The following is an 18,271-nucleotide window of genomic DNA, read 5'->3' as shown; positions in this document are numbered from 1 at the left end:
GTTGCCGTTCTGACAGGCCTGGGGTCGAGGTTTAAACAAATAAAACAAAAACACAGATATTTTAATGTACAGTCATATTGAAATTTGGGGAACATTATCACCAGACCTATGTAAGCATCAATATATACCTTGATGTTGCAGAAAAAAGACCATATATTTTTTTAACCGATTTCCGAACTCTAAATGGGTTGAATTTGGCGATTTAAACGGCTTTTAATTGTTTGCCTGTCGGAGCAATGACCTTTCACCCGTTACATCACGTCGTGAAGCGACCCGCCATTTTCTCAAACACATTACACACACCAAGTCAAATCAGCTCTGTTATTTTCCGTTTTTTCGACTGTTTTCCCGTACCTTGGAGACATTATGCCTCGTCGGTGTGTTGTCGGAGAGTGTAACATCACGAACAGAGACGGATTCAAGTTGTACCAGTGGTCAAAAGATGCGAAAGTCCCTCGTTTTTTCTGCACACTTTACCGACAACAGCTATGCTACGACAGAGATGGCAAGATTGTGTGGATATCCTGCGACACTCTAAGCAGATGCATTTCCAACGATAAAGTCAACGAAATCACAAAGGTGAGTTTTGTTGATGTTATTGACTTATGTGGAGTGTGCTAATCAGACATATTTGTTCACGGCATGACTGCAAGCTAATCGATGCTAACACGCTATTTAGGCTAGCTGTATGTACATATTGCATCATTATGCCTCATTTGTAGCTATATTTGCATCCAGCCTTTCCCTCCACCCATATTTAATGCCAAAAAAACACATACCAATCGTTGGTTAGAAGGCGATCGCCGAATTCGTCCGCGCTTCCTCCCGTGCCGCTGTCTGTCGTGATATGGCTCAAAAGCTTCTGTTTCTTCTTTAAATTCGTTTTCGGTACCTGCCTCCACACTCCAACCATCCATTTCAATACATGCGTAATCTGATGAAACGCTTACGGCGCTGAAATCCGAGTCTGAATCCGAGTTACTATGCTATACCTTTCTGTGCTATCCACCATGTTTGTTTCTGGTGGCTTCACGCAGTGACGTCACAGGACAATAGACGGGTGGATATAGCGATGGTGTAAATCAGGCACTTTGAAGCCGTTTTTTGGGATATTGCGTGATGGGTAAAATTTTGAGGAAAAACTTCAAAAAATAAAATAAGCCACTGGGAACTGATTTTTATTGGTTTTAACCATTCAGAAATTGTGATAATGTTCCCCTTTAATGAAAAGGTGTCCAAAGTGTGATTAGGTCCATTGGCGGCTATTTAGCATGTCAACAGATAGCATGAGTCAAATACCAAGTTCTATGGAGTATATGGTGGCACACTTGGCTAAAAATTTTGCATACTGATGTTAGTACAGGCTAATGTCAGCATCTGAACACTTCGCATTTGTCAAGTATTAAGTTATATGACTTTGGAGTAAACGGTAGCAATATTGTTAGCATGCGAACATGTGTCTCGTATCAAGTTATATGACTCTAAGGTGTAGAGCTGTAATGTTATCACGCTAATGTTAGCATGCCAACGTTAGCATGTGTCAAGTATATAAGTTTGAGATATTTGGCTGTGGAATTGGCTAAAAGAGTTACCGTGCTAATACTTAGCATGTATCAACTACCAATTTATGACACTGAGGTGTTTTCAACTGTAAAATTGGCTAAAAAAGTTAGTGAGCTAACAGTTAGCATGTGTCGAGCACCAAGGGTTATGACTGTGAGGTGTACGGCTGCAAAATTAGCTAAAGGAAAAAAGTTTACATTCTAATATTAGCATTTCAACAGGTAAAATGAGACAAATACAACGTTATATGAAGTATACAATGGGAAAATTGGCTAAAAGTGTTTCAATACGAATGATAGGATGCTAATATTAGTATGTCAACAAATAACATGAGCCAAATACCAAGTTCTATGGAGCATACGGTGGCAAAATTGAATAAAAAGTTAGTAAGCTATCATTTAGTATGTGTCGAGTACCAATGGTTATGTCTGTGAGGTGTACAGCTGCAAAATTAGCTAAAGAAACAACGTTTGCATACTAATGTTACCATTTCAACAGGTAAAATGAGACAAATACAACGTTATATGAAGTATACAATGACAAAATTGGCTAAAAGTGTTTCAATACGAATGTTAGGATGCTAATATTAGTATGTCAACAAATAACATGAGCCAAATACCAAGTTCTATGGAGCATACGGTGGCAAAATTGAATAAAAAGTTAGTAAGCTATCATTTAGTATGTGTCGAGTACCAATGGTTATGACTGTGAGGTGTACAGCTGCAAAATTAGCTAAAGAAACAACGTTTGCATACTAATGTTACCATTTCAACAGGTAAAATGAGACAAATACAACGTTATATGAGGTATCCAGTGGAAAAATTGGCTAAAAATCTTTTCATACTAATGTTAGGATGCTAATATTAGCATGTCAACAGATAGCATGAGCCAAATACAAAGTTCTATGGAGCATATGGGGGCAAAATTGGCTAAAAATGTTAGCATACTAATGTTAGTAACTAACTAATGTTAGTATGCTAGCAGGCTGATGTCAGCACGCTAATAGTTCACATTTGTCAAGTATAAAGTTATATGACTTTGGGGTAAACGGTAGCAAAGTAAACAAAGAAACTTAGCTCAATATTGTTACTAAGCTAACATGTGTCGAGTACCAAATTATATGACTCTAAGGTGTACAGCTGCAAAGTTGGCTAAAAAGATATCATGCTAATGTTAGCATGTGTCAAGTATATACGTTTGAGGTGTTTGGCCGTGAAATTGGCTAAAGAAGTTACCGTGCTAACATTTAGCATGTGTCAAGTACCAAGTTAGGACCCTGAGGTGTTTTCGAATTGGCTTAGCATGTGTGATGTACCAAGGGTTATGACTGTGAGGTGTACGGCTGCAACATTAGCTAAAAAAAAAGTTTGCATATTAATGTTAGCATTTCAACAGATAGAATGAGCCAAATGCCAAGTTATATAAAGTATACAGTGAAAAAATTGGCTAAAAATGTTTGCATACAAATTTTAGTATGCTAATGTCACCAGGCAAACAGTTCATATTTGTCAAGTATCAAGTTATATGACTTTAGGGTAAACGGTAGCAAAGTTAACAAAAAAAGTTAGCTCGATATTGTTAGCATGCTAACATGCTAATGTTGATATGTGTCGAGTACCAAGTTATATGACTCTAAGGTGTACAGCTGTAAAATTGGCCAAAAAGTTATCACGCTAATGTTAGCATGCCAACGTTAGCATGTGTCAAGTATATAGGTTTGAGGTGTTTGGTTGTGAAATTGGCTAAAAAAGTTACCGTGCTAACATTTAGCATGTGTCAAGTACCAGGTTATGACTGAGGTGTTTGACTGTAAAATTGGCTAAAAAAGTTATTATGCTAACAGTTAGCATGTGTCGAGTACCAAGTGTTATGACTGAGGTGTACAGCTGCGAAATAAGCTAAAAAAAATAAATAGATAAAAAAGGGTCAAAATTAACCAACCCTAACACATTCATTCATTCATGAGACGGTGAAAGATGGAGAAAACAATGACGATGTCAACATTGGGGGTTAGGATACCTGGATTTCTGTCCTGGTGTTACCGTCACCGCGCGATGGTGAGGATGGAGGTGGTGTGTGTCATGGATGGTGTTTGACGGACACACAAGGTGGAAGATGAACACAGAGGACATGTAAATACAACACACACACACACCTTTCACATGGCTTTCCCAAATCTTTACTGATATTAAATCTGAGTTGTATCTTTTTGTATTTTTAGCATATGAATCATCAACTGGTCAAAAGTTGACATACACTTGTAAAGAACATAATGTCATGGCTGTCTCGAGTTTCCACAGAACTTTCCTCCAGAAGGTCTTATCTTTGTCGATGTTATGTAAGATGAAACAAAAATTGAGCCGTTTTTCCACAATACCCAGCAATATGTTTGGAGGAGAAAAGGTGAGGCTTTTAATCCCAGGGATACCATGACTACCGTCGAGCATGGTGGTGGTAGTATTATGCTCTGGCCCTGTTTTGCTGCCAATGTAACTGGTGCTTTACAGAGAGTAAATGTGACAATGATAAAGGAGGATTACCTCCAAATTCTTCAGGACAACCTAAAGTCATCAGCCCGGAGGTTGGGTCTTGGGCGCAGTTGGGTGTTCCAACAGGACAATGACCCCAAACACATGTCAAAAGTGGTAAAGGAATGGCTAAATTAGTGTAGAATTAAGGTTTTAGAATGGCCTTCACAAAGTCCTGACTTAACTGTGAGGACAATGCTAAAGAAACAAGTCCATGTCAGAAAACCAACAAATTTTGCTGAACTGCACCAATTTTGTCAAGAGAAGTGGTCAAAAATTCAAGCAGAAGCTTGCCAGAAGCTTGTGGATGGCTACCAAAAGCGCCTTATTGCAGTGAAATTTGCCAAGGGACATGTAACCAAATATTAACATTGCTGTATGTATACTTTTGACCCAATATATTTGGTCACATTTTCAGTAGACCCATAATAAATTTATAAAAGAACCAAACTTCACAAATATTTTTTGTTTTCAAACAAGTACGTGCTCCAATCACTCTATCACAAAAATATAAGAGTTGTAGAAATGATTGAAAACTCAAGACAGCCATGACATTATGTTCTTTACAAGTGTATGTAAACTTTTGACCGTGACTATGTATTCCCTCTTTGCTGAACTAGGCAAGTAAAAAAAAAAGAGTTATAATAATCATATGTGCGGCTGCTTTAAATGTAAGATGGTAATGAAACATGGTGGCTTTTTCGATTGGTGGGAAAAAAGTTTGTCATCGAGGAAACCGTTACAAGTTGTGTGGTTACAAAAGGAGAAACAAATGGTCAGAGAGAAAGGTAAGCCAACACTGCCATCTAGCGGCCAGCAGACAATTAATTGAGGAAGACAAAAACACAATTAGTGATGAGTCAAACGATCCTGAAGCATCAACGCATTATGAAACACAGTGAGACTGTGATCTCTCGATACCACCATGTGTGTCACTTTAAAAAACTAAAATACAAAGTGTGTATTGTGACCGATACAACTGCTCTGTCATAGGACTAAAGCGGCAAACTGTGTTTGACATCGGCTTTTGTGATCAATTTAAATGCAACTAAGAAAAAGGAAAAATTCCGAAGTGTGGGATTACTTTGATACATCGCCAAATACAGTGAATGATTCATTGACCAGAGTTACACAGTTCATATTTGCTTCTTTACAACAACAAAAAAAAAGCTATTTTATTTGCTATAAATGTTATTTGCAAGTCAAATCTAGTGACTCTTTTAATGAAGTAGATGACACAGTATTCAATACAGCTAGAGAGTGTGCCACGCACTCACTGAAGCCTCATTTCCCCATCATTACTTTTTAGAAAAGTATACATTATTTGTTGTCTTATTTTTTTGGAGTCGTCAGTTTTAAGTGTTCCTCTGTCTGCGACTCCCTCGTCGTCATGTAACATGAGTGTTTGTTTTTTATGATTATGCTTCCTGTGTCACAGCGCACGCGCAATCCCGTATATCATCTTCTACAAGCACAGCAGGCATTTACGCCCCTGCTCGCTCTTCCCACATCGCGGCCACGTGCCTGCAAGGCTGCAGGCAATCAGCAATCAGCACACTTGCTAAAGCTAAACGGCATAAAGTCCAGCGGACCCGAAGATCCAGTGCCAGAACGTAGTCCATGACCATGTCAGAAAACCAACGAATTTAGCTGAACTGCACCAATGTTGTCAAGAGGAGTGGTCAAAAATTCAACCAGAAGCTTGTGGATGGCTACCAAAAGCCCCTTATTGCAGTGAAACTTGCCAAGGTACAAGTAACCAAAAATTAACATTGCTCTATGTATACTTTTGACCCAGCAGATTTGGTCTATTTTCAGTAGACCCATAATAAATTTAAAAAAGAACCAAACTTCATGAATGTTTTTTTGTGACCAACAAGTATGTGCTCCAATCACTCTATCACAAAAAATAAGAAGTTGTAGAAATTATTGTAAACTCAAGACAGCCATGACATTATGTGCCTCACAAGTGTATGTAAACTTTTGACCACGACTGTATAAAAACAGAAGTATACAAACACGCACAATTCTACTCCATACTTAAGGGTATCATTTCAAGCACAGCCAATAATATCGTAGATGTATAAAAAGACCTGATGTGTTTCGTCCCAGCCGTTCTCGTCCCTGATGCCTAACTTGGCGTGGTGGTACAGCAGTGTTTCACAGCAGGAGGTGTCGCCCCCTGTCAGCACAGTGTGGTATAGCGGCGTCAGCCCCCGCCGGTCCTTGTAGTCTGGAGAGGCGCCCAGGGACAGCAGGACCTGCGGGACAGAGTGCAGCAAGTAATTATGACGCACGCTTTCATCCTAACAAAATCTTAACTTTGGTCTTGGCTCATTTTTCTCAAAAATGGCTCGTAAATTGTATCTGAAAGTCCTATTATTATTGTTGTTATTATTATAATAACCAGCTAATTACTGTGTAATATCATGCTGCCGTGTTTGCTCACAGTGAGACGTGCTGGCTCCATTTTCAACGCCCACTTGAGTTAGCAGATTGAACATTATAATTATGTGAATTTGTCTTAGCTAGGATGTGGGAGTCATTTATTTAGACCAGAGGTGTCCAAACCTTTTCCACCAGCAATAATGAGGCACGAAGGGACCTTTTATGCAGGATTATTTACCTTTTGTTGAATTATTAACATGCAACTAAGTGCAGGTCAGAATACATGCAGCTTTGTGTTATACTGAAGGTGACAAAGCAAATCATTTTGTCAGTGTTGGCGCTAGGAATTTTCAAAACGGGGACCCCATCATGTCATAAAAATGGGGTGCCAAAATACATTTTTGGGGTCCCACTTTCTTTTAAGGGTTTTGAAAACAAATGATAAATGATTGCATTATCCTGTTATCTCACATTCCATATTGTGTTTTGGAAAAAGGTCATAAAGGTTACTTAATTCATTAAAAAAATAATACAAAAGAACAATTTTTATGCATATGTAAATGTATTCAGTTATAAACACACATGGATCTAAACTTTACCACTGCCGGTATTTTTTTCTGTATTTTCATTTATTAAGTTGTATGGCGGTGAAAAATAAAAAAATAAAAATCCGCAACCAGGGGCCACGCGGACTTCCGGAAATTTGCGTCCTTTCTGATTTTAATGCGTAAAAAGATTGTCATAACAGGGGGGGTCGCAGCCTAGTGCGAGGTTTGTTCTCCCGCGATGCAATCGGACTATTCCGGACAAGACTTGCAGGTAGGAACAGAATTATTTTCTCAATTAATCCTACACATCACAAAGACCGGAACCAAACATAAGAAATGCGTGCCATTCACACGAAAAGCTAACGAACAAAAAAACTTCACGCAGGAAACATAGTAGCTAAACTGTTAACATTGACTATGGCATGGAACAAACCAAACTTACTGTGGCATGAAAATGAGCAGCATGAACTATGGTATCGCATTACCATAACGCATTGACGTGGACTCCGACTTAAACAAGTTGAAAAACTTATTCGGGTGTTACCATTTAGTGGTCAATTGTACGGAATGTGTACTGAACTGTGCAATCTACTAATAAAAGTATCAATCAATCAAAAGCATGAAACCAGCAATGATGCCAGCACGGCTGACTGGCAAACACAGGCTTAAATAATGGTCTCTTGATTAGCGCAGGTGCTTGTCCCGAACACTAGAAGCAGGTGAAATTAATAAGTCGCCATGGTAACTAAAACAAACAAGAGTGCACAAGAACTGGAACTATTGGAGTCTAAAATTAACAGAACAGAACAAAAACATGATCCGGACCACAGATCATGACAAAGACACAACAAGTGCGTTAACGCCAACACTGATTTTGTGTTTAGAATCTGCCAAAAGCATCCATCTACTGCGTAGGTGTCAAACTCTGGCCCCCGTGTAATTTCATTTGGCCCTTGAGGCAATATCAAATTAACACTAGAGCTGGCCCGCCGGTGTTATACAGCAGTACCGCTGTAACACCGCAATCACCGATTTCTCGGGAGACTCTCGAATTTCAGTGCCCCTCCCAAAAATCTCCTGGTGTAACCATTCTCCCGAATTACACTCGGACAACAATATTGGGGGTGTGCCTTAAAAGCACTGCCTTGAGCGTCCCCTACAAACTGTCGTCAACTCTGTTTTTCCTCCTCACAAACAGCGTGCCGTCCCAGTCACGTAATATATGTGGCTTCTACACACATGTAAGTAAATGCAAGGCATACTTGATCAACAGCATACAGGTCACACTGAGGGTGGCCATTCAAACAACTTTAACACTGTTACAAACATGCGCCACACTGTGAACCCACACCAAACAAGGATGACCAACACATTTCGGGAGAACATCCGCACCGTAACACAACATAAACACAACAGAACAAATATCCAGAACCCCTTGCAGCACTAACTCTTCCAGACCTCTACAATATACACCCCCTCCCCGCTACCAACAAACCCAGCACCCCTAACCCCACCCACCTGAGCCCCGACATTAACTGAGCAGTAAAAAGGCCTGAATGGTTGATTCATTCATTATTTTATTTTCAAATGTATTAGCCTCTGGAAAAAGTTAATGTTAATATTTACCTCAGAAGGCTGCAAATACAAAAGAGGCATTACATTTTTATTTAAATTTGATTTGATATGCCATTGATAATTTTTAATTATTATTATTATTATTTTAAACTAAATTTTGCATGTCACTATAAAGTTATATAAGCCTTGCTTGTTCAATATTCAAAGAAAAACTTGTTTGGGTCCCTATTAAAAGATTAATTTGTTCAACCTCGGCCCGCGGCTTTGTTTAGTTTTAAATTTTGGCCGACTCTGTATTTGAGTTTGACACTCCTGATCTACTGTATCAATTTTCTACCGCTTGTTCCTTTAGGGGTGCTGGAGCCTATCCCAGCTTCACTCAGATGGAAGGCGGTGTACACCCTGGACAAGTCGCCACCTCATTGCAGAGCCAACACAGATAGATACTTTCCAATTTAAAAAAAATGGACTTGAGACACGCCTATTTTTAACAAACACACACACCCGTGTGAGGTCGGCCTCCTTACTCATTGCAAATATCAAATTAAGACTGCATTTGTTTGTGCTAGAAAACATGTTTGTGCCGTTACGGTTTTTATTCTCTCTAAAATACATTTGGTTTTTTTTTTGTTTATAGTATAATTTTATTAGACTGATTAGTATTCTGTGTGATTTTTGTAAATGAAATGAAATAAAATACATTTTCTAGCTACTGAAGTCATCCAGCCCATACCTTGTCAAAGTCTCCCCAAAATGAGACAAAGAAATACAAATGTAGCACAAACAAATGGGACACGTTTTGGAGATTTTGACAAGGTATTTGGGGCGGGGAGGTTTGACTAATAACGCGTTAACAACATAACATCTACAACAGACTACATTTTGCAGCACAAACCAGAAAAAATGTGGCACAAATGATTGGGGAAGTACGGGGAGATTTTGACAAGATGGGGGGGCTGGATGACATCCCAAGTCAATAAATGTATTTTAGAATGTTATTACAGCACAAAAGAAATGGCAGTGTTTTAATATTTGCAATAAGGGGGGCAACTTCACACAGGTGACACAGAGCGATGTTTAAGTCCGTACCAGCAGGGCAATATGGCGGTGGCCTCGGACAGCCTTGTGGAGCGGCGTGAGCCCATCTTTGGCACGGAAGTCGATGTGGGCGCCCCCCTCCACCAGGACCCGAATGGATTCGCCTCCACCGGGCTCACACTGCACGGCCAGGGACAGAGGAGTCTCTGACGGGACACAAAACACACAACTTTGAGCATCTCGCAGATGCGGTCCCGACTCCCCCTTGTGCTTCGCCGCGGAAGTGCACGTCACACTCCCGTTGACAGGCCGCGTTATGTGTTTTGACACTCGCTCCCACGGCGGGCGCAGCGTAGCGCTCTCAGACTGTAAACGAACAGTCTGCCTTGCCGTGTCAACACCAGCGGGAGGCGCCCGGAACAAAGTGGTCACATGATGACGAGACAACAATGACAATACAAAATCATAAATGATCCCATGTGGGGTCACACATCAGTATCTTGTAATACAACAGCAGTAACAAACACTACTTTTATCGATGTATCTTCTCAGGGGTCATAAAGGAGTGTCTTCATTAAATCCTATTTAATAAAAAGCCCTATTTGATATAATATCTGCTATTCATTGGAGAGATGTGAGCACCTGATTTCACCACAAAGCATCTGACGTTTTTTCCCCAAACTTTATCAAGTTGAAGTTTGGGGAGAAAATAATACATGAAGGGCACTTATATTAGGACACCACCCAACCCCACCCAGATCCTTTTGATCTAAGGCTGTCTCCAACAATGAGAGTTGACAAGTATTGACCAGTGACATGCGGTGAACTATACACCAGGTGAGGCATTGATACTTTTGGAGTTTTTTTCCTTCTTGTTTTTTTTTTTACTTCATGTCATGATCCGCTGCTTAGATCATGTCATGTTCTGGTTTAGTTCTGTTTTTGTATCACATCTGGTTAGTTTGTCTTCCTTAGTTCCTGGTGGCACTATCTGTTTGTTCCGTTTCCTTAGCAACGCATTTGTGTCACCTGCCTTCTGTTTGTCACGCGCACCTGCTTTTCGAGTAGGCTCTCGCAGTCTACTGTGACGTTTAGCTGGCATCGTGGTGTGATTTTTTGTTCTCCCGTGAATGCAGGCAGACTGGACACAGCGTGAAGGTAAGAATGATAATTTATTTATAACTACAAAAACAAACTAAGAACAGAAATACTTGCACAAAGGCACTACAGACAAACCAACAGAACTAGCATGTGCGCTAGAAAGAACAAAAGACGCTAGCATGTGAGCTAGGAAAGTAAACAAACGAATAGCGTGGACGCTAACGAGTTCAAAAGGTATTTACCACAAGCGGAGATGGCGACGTCACCTGTTGCATGGAATACAAATTACACTGCGAGACCGAAGGACATGATCCGGTCCACGTATCATGACAAAGACACAAAAAGTGCGTCAACGCCAACACTGATTTTGTGTTTAGAATCTGCCAAAATTATACATCTATCCATTTTGTACCGCTTGTTCCTTTTTTCCTTCTTTTTTTTTTTTTACTTCATGTCATGATCCGCTACTTAGATCATGTCATGTTCTGGTTTAGTTCTGTTTTTGTATCACATCTGGTTAGTTTGTCTTCCTTAGTTCCTGGTGGCACTTTCTGTTTGTTCCGTTTCCTTAGCAACGCATTTGTGTCACCTGCCTTCTGTTTGTCACGCGCACCTGCTTTTCGAGTAGGCTCTCGCAGTCTACTGTGACGTTTAGCTGGCATCGTGGTGTGGTTTTGTTCTGCCGTGAATGCAGGCAGAATGGACACAGTGTGAAGGTAAGAATGATAATTTATTTATAACGACAAAAACAAACTAAGAACAGAAATACTTGCACAAAGGCACTACAGACAAACCAACAGAACTAGCATGTGAGCTAGAAAGAACGAAAGACGCTAGTATGTGAGCTAGGAAGGTAAACAAACGAATAGCGTGGACGCTAACTAGTTCAAAAGGTATTTACCACAAGCGGAGATGGCGACGTCACCTGTTGCATGGAATACAAATTACACTGCGAGACCGAAGGACATGATCCGGTCCACGTATCATGACAAAGACACAAAAAGTGCGTCAACGCCAACACTGATTTTGTGTTTAGAATCTGCCAAAATTATACATCTATCCATTTTGTACCGCTTGTTCCTTTTTTCCCTTCTTTTTTTTTTTTTTTTACTTCATGTCATGATCCGCTACTTAGATCATGTCATGTTCTGGTTTAGTTCTGTTTTTGTATCACATCTGGTTAGTTTGTCTTCCTTAGTTCCTGGTGGCACTTTCTGTTTGTTCCGTTTCCTTAGCAACGCATTTGTGTCACCTGCCTTCTGTTTGTCACGCGCACCTGCTTTTCGAGTAGGCTCTCGCAGTCTACTGTGACGTTTAGCTGGCATCGTGGTGTGGTTTTGTTCTCCCGTGAATGCAGGCAGAATGGACACAGAGTGAAGGTAAGAATGATAATTTATTTATAACTACAAAAACAAACTAAGAACAGAAATACTTGCACAAAGGCAAAACAGACAAACCAACAGAACTAGCATGTGAGCTGGAAAGAAAGAAAGACGCTAGCATGTGAGGTAGGAAAGTAAACACACGAATAGCGTGGACGCTAACGAGTTCAAAAGGTATTTAGCACAAGCGGAGATAGCAACGTCACCTGTTGCATGGAATACAAATTACACTGCGAGATCGAAGGACATGATCCGGTCCAGGTATCATGACAAAGACACAAAAAGTGCGTCAACGCCAACACTGACTTTGTGATTAGAATCTGTCAAAATCACTCATCTATCCATTTTGTACCGCTTGTTCCTTTTTTGCTTCTTTTTTGTTTTTTACTTCATGTCATGATCCGCTACTTGGATCATGTCATGTTCTGGTTTAGTTCTGTTTTTGTATCACATCTGGTTAGTTTGTCTTCCTTAGTTCCTGGTGGCACTTTCTGTTTGTTCCGTTTCCTTAGCAACGCATTTGTGTCACCTGCCTTCTGTTTGTTACGCGCACCTGCTTTTTGAGTAGGCTCTCGCAGTCTACTGTGAAGTTTAGCTGGCATCATGGTGTGGTTTTGTTCTCCCGTGGATGCAGGCGGAATGGACACAGCGTGAAGGTAAGAATGATAATTTATTTATAACTACAAAAAGAAACTAAGAAGAGAAATACTTGCACAAAGGCACTACAGAAAACCAACAGACCTAGCATGTGAGCTAGAAAGAACGAAAGACACTAGCATGTGAGCTAGGAAAGTAAACAAACGAATAGCGTGGACCCTAACTAGTTCAAAACGTATTTACCACAAGCGGAGATAGTGATGTCCCCTGTTGCATGGAATACAAATTACACTGCGAGACCGAAGGAACAAAAAGGGCAGGCTTAAATACAGGGGGTAATCAAAAAGCAGGTGCGCGTGACAAACAGAAGGCAGGTGTCACAAATGTGTTGCTAAGGAAACGGAACAAACATGAAGTGCCACTAGGAACTAAGGAAGACAAACTAACCAGATGTGATACAAAAACAGAACTAAACCAGAACATGACATGATCCAAGTAGCGGATCATGACACTTAAATTCATATGAGCAGTTCTAACCATTGTTGATTTAGGTTTCATATTAGAGTAACAGGAACACGAAGGGAGTAATTTGCTTTCACAAAAACTTTATAATGATATTATGGTTTGACAAATTGGTCCAAAAAGTATTTGATAAAGTTGTTATTAAATACTTTTTGGTCCCATTTTCTTTTAACAAAATAAATCAAGTATTATGAGTGTATCTTACCTTTCTGTATTTGTACCTGAAGCAGCAATAACACCCACAAACGCCGGCTTACAGTTTAAAAAAGAAAAAGAAAAAAGGCTGGCTTCCGTTGGAGAGACCTGTGTCTGCTAGCTTTAGCGCCCCCATTTCTCCCAGCGTGGCGAGTAAGATTACTGCTGGGGCATTGAACGATACATCGCCCCCTACTTTGAGGCAGAGGTACTTGCTGCCTTATGGCCTGCCTTTTCCCCGTGGCATCAAGCACACGCCCCCTCTCATGCACACGCTCAATCCACTTTGGGTGTAGCCATGGAGGCACCACCTGTGTCTGCCTCACTTCTGGTCTGCAGCCTTATTTTGATCAGGAAACACATAATTTCCGCGATTTTGACCATGAAAATTATCCAAATATACAGGAACCACACCAAAATCACATAGGAAGCATAGACCAAAAGATAAATATTTAATTTTATTACTCTGTTTTTTCAACATCTCATAGCTAAGCCTTTTACCCCTCCTGGTGGCAAGGTGAGGCACTGCACTGGTCACTGGTATTGACGTTTAACAATTTATTCTACAAAACAGGACTAAGTACAAACAATAAAAATTTGTGTTGTTCCGATACCGGTACTAAAATTATTTTGATACTTCTCGGTACTTTCGGTACGGGACGGCGCGGCGCAGAGTGGCCGTGTGCAACCCAAGGGTCCCTGGTTCAATCCCCACCTAGTACCAACCTCGTCACGTCTGTTGTGTCCTGAGCAAGACACTTCACCCTGGCTCCCGACGGGTGCTGGTTAGCGCCTTGCATGGCAGCTCCCTCCATCAGTGTGTGAACGTGTGTGTGAATATAGTGTCAAAGCGCTTTGAGTACCTTGAAGGTAGAAAAGCGCTATACGAGTACAACCCATTTATCATTTATTTATTTACTTTACTAAATAAAGGGGACCACAAAAAATTGCATTTTTGGCGTTATTTTAACAAAAAAATCTTAGGGTACATTAAACATATGTTTCTTATTGCAAGTTTGTCCTTAAATAAAATAGTGAGCATACAAGGCCAATTGTCTTTTAGTAGTAAGTAAGCAAACAAAGGCTCCAGACATAGTCTGCTGACGTATGCAGTAACATATTGTGTCATTTATCATTCTATCATTTTGTGAAAATTATTAAGGACAAGTGGTAGAATATAAATGATTAATGTACTTAATCTGAACTGAGTTCAATCCCGGGCTCAGGATCTTTCTGTGTGGAGTTTGCATTTTCTCCCCGTGACTGCGAGGGTTACCTCCGGGTACTCCGGCTTCCTCCCACCTCCAAAGACATCCACCTGGGGATAAGTTGATTGAAGCACTAAATTGGCACTAAATTGTGTGAATGTGAGTGTAAATGTTGTCTGTCAAACTGTGTTGGCCCTGTGATGAGGTGGCGACTTGTCCAGGGTGTACACTGCCTATCGCCCAAATGCAGCTGAGATAGGCTCCAGCGACCCCCCGCGACCCCAAAGGGGACAAGCGGTAGGAAATGGATGGATGGATGGACATGCACAGAACATAAACGGTCTGTTATTGTTTGTGCTATAGTGACATCTTTTGGACAAGTTTGCTCACTGCAGATGCTGAAGAAGTAGTCGACTTCCACTGTAAACAGACACAGCATTTCTGCTTGTGCGAAGTTATCGCGGTAATTTTTATAAAAAAATGTCTCCTCTTCATTACTTGTGTTTAATGTTGGTCATTATGGTGGTATTTGGAGAGCCAAGTTATTTCTGAGACGGTACTTCTCTGGTAGAGGTTTATACAAACAGCTTTGTGAGAGTCCGACATCTTTATTCAAATGTAGTCCGACGTTGTTGTTATGATCCGCTGCCCAGACCATACCATATTCTAGTTTTGTTCTGTTTTGTATCACATTCTGTTGTTTGACTTCCTTTGCTCCTGTTTTATCTGGTTACCATAGTGACGTATTATTTTCACCTGCCGTGGCTTCCAAACGCACACCTGTTTTGTTAATCACCACCCTTATTTAAGCCTGCCTTTTCTGTTCATTCAGTCTCGCATCCTAATAAGTGTTTCACACAGTTTGTGTTTCACTTCAGTAACCCATCCATCCATCCATTTTCTACCGCTTGTTCCCTTTTTTGGTGTCGCGGGGGGCGCTGGCGCCTATCTCAGCTACAATCGGGCGGAAGGCGGGGTACACCCTGGACAAATCGCCACCTCATCGCAGGGCCAACACAGATAGACAGACAACATTCACACTCACATTCACACACTAGGGCCAATTTAGTGTTGCCAATCAACCTATCCCCAGGCGCATGTCTTTGGAGGTGGGAGGAAGCCGGAGTACCCGGAGGGAACCCACGCATTCACGGGGAAAACATGCAAACTCCACACAGAAAGATCCCGAGCCTGGATTTGAACCCAGGACTGCAGGATCTTCGTATTGTGAGGCAGACGCACTAACCCCTCTGCCACCGTGAAATAAGAATTGTTACTTCAGTAACGATTCTTATTTCCATGTTTCTCCTTGCTAGCTTTCGCGCTATGCATTTGTTTACCTCTAGCTCTCATGCTAGTAGTTTTTGTTTTCCCTTTTGTGCCTCGTGCAAGCTTGTTTGTTATTTCCGTAGCTCCCATGCCAGCGCTTTTAGTTCTTTTCTAGCTCTCATGCTAGTCCTGTTTGTTTTGACTAAGTCTGTTATCATTTGTTAAATAAATCCATAATTTCTTACCTTCACGCTGTGTTCGAGCCCGACTGCATCCAAGGAAGAACTAACCCGCATCACCAGGCCCAGCAATCGTTACAGTTGTAGTCAATAGGTTCCTTATTTTTTTCCCTCTATCTTGTTGTGGGGCAGACTGGCTTGTACATGCACATGCATCTTGGGCTGTTGCCATTTCTAACACGAAGTAGCGTACAGTTGTAACTTATATCGGTCAGTAGACTCCATATGAAAAAACGGTCAAAAAGTGGCTTGACGATCTGTAAAACATAATCCATGCACATTTTGACCACCGTTACATGTTACATAAACCACAAGGAAGTGTTTTACATGTAGTAAACATAATATGACCCTTTTAAGGTTTTAGGATGTTTTTAAACCACATTTGTGTTAGGAAAAAATAAAATGAAATAAAACCATTACAGCCATACATGTGAAGTTGTACTGGAAAAAAGTAAATTAAATACAAAACGTTTGGGCACCTTTGACTTAAAAGTTGTAAGAGCAGTCCTGGAAAAGACATAACAGTACTTTTTGTTTGTTCCCAATCACAGTGACGACAAATGAAGACAGGTGAGGGTTTGAATGCAGCCTGCTTACCACCGGTATCAGCATCCTGGTAGTTGGGATCCAGCCCCTTGTCTAAGAACTTGCTCATCTTGTCCACAGCACTGGTTTGGATGTAGTCCATGAATTTCTTCAGGCTGGCCTGCGCGGGGACACAAGACTACTCTAGTTTGCAGCACAATGCAAGAGTTTGATATTATAAGCAGTGATAAGCAAGTCGTGTATGTTGATCCGAATGCACACATAAGGACTTTTAGGGGTTGTTTTTAAACACTTTGCAAACCTTGGTGTGCAGTTTGGCCAGCTGCTTCTCATCCAGGTTCGTCTGCTTGTACACTCTCGTCTTGTATCGGAACTAAAGCACAGGAAAGAAGAGTGAAGACTCGATCAAGCATAGAAATTTTTTAGTAAAACAACATTTACTGAGCAGAGAAGCTGTACATGAGGGGTGTCCAAAGTGCATTTTTGACTTTTTATTAATTAGCCATCAGCCTGGTGTAAAATTAAAATTAATTAATTTTTTAATAACATATATTGGTAGACCAGTGGTGTCCAAAATCAGGCCCTTGGGCCATTTACGGCCTGCACCCCGAGTTTTATTAGCCCATAGTTGGAAAACCCAATAATAAAAATGTAAGAAAAAAAGAGCAACAATGATAAAATGTAATGAGAAATGGTTGATTTAAAAATATATATACATACAGTACAGACCAAAAGTTTGGACACACCTTGTCATTTCAATGTATTTTCTTTATTTTCATGACTATTTACATTGTAGATTGTCACTGAAGGCATCAAAACTATGACACCTGTGAAGTGAAAACCATTTCAGGTGACTACCTCTTGAAGCTCATGGAGAGAATGCCAAGAGTGTGCAAAACAGTAATCAGAGCAAAGGGTGGCTAATTTGAAGAAACTATAACATAAAACATGTTTTCAATTATTTCACCTTTTTTGTAAAGTACATAACTCCACATGTGTTCATTCATAGTTGTGATGCCTTCAATGACACTCTAGAATGTAAATAGTCATGAAAATAAAGAAAATGTGTTGGGTACTCGCATGTCTGCAGTTGTGTGTCTCCGAGTATGCAAGAATCCAGGAAAGTTGAGTGAAGGTAAGAGGAATTTAATTCAGAACTCATAAGAAAACAAATAAACATAAAGCAGTCTTGCATAATAAGTTCACCAAACATAGATTTATCTTCGAGCACTGAGGAGTGCTCGAGTGAAACATAAATAGGCAGTAGTTTGATTGACAGCAGGTGTCAACCGCTGCCAATCAACGAAAAGAGAAAAACAACAGTGCTCGTGAATAAAACAGGAAATACAACAAAGTAAGAGCACTGAACAGGAAGTAAATACAAAAACACGAAAATTAACAGAAATAAAGTGACAGATTGTCACAGGACCTCCCCCTCACGGAACAGATTCCAGATGTTCCAATGAAAAAGAAACACATGGAAAAATGTCCAAAAATGTAAGGACCTCCTATCCTTTTTTTGTATCGGAGCAGTTATTAACACATTTGTTTGTACTCTTTTTGAAACACCAC

General features: G+C 40.4%; 1 protein-coding gene across 1 annotated transcript in view; it reads right to left on the bottom strand.

Annotated features, from left to right (window-relative positions):
• The window catches only part of shank1 (SH3 and multiple ankyrin repeat domains 1), a 201,159-nt gene that overhangs the window by 97,267 nt on the left and 85,621 nt on the right, over nt 1-18,271 (bottom strand). The window contains 5 exon segments of the mRNA XM_061905601.1: nt 1-18; nt 6,185-6,352; nt 9,692-9,846; nt 16,751-16,859; nt 17,001-17,072. The exon segment at nt 1-18 is cut by the window's left edge and continues 99 nt beyond it. Coding sequence (XP_061761585.1) covers nt 1-18; nt 6,185-6,352; nt 9,692-9,846; nt 16,751-16,859; nt 17,001-17,072 — 522 coding nt within the window.

This window comes from Nerophis ophidion, linkage group LG07, assembly GCF_033978795.1.
Source record: "Nerophis ophidion isolate RoL-2023_Sa linkage group LG07, RoL_Noph_v1.0, whole genome shotgun sequence".
NCBI lineage: Eukaryota > Metazoa > Chordata > Actinopteri > Syngnathiformes > Syngnathidae > Nerophis > Nerophis ophidion.
Note: the sequence above shows the minus strand (reverse complement) of the source record. Positions and strands in the feature narration are given on the sequence as shown.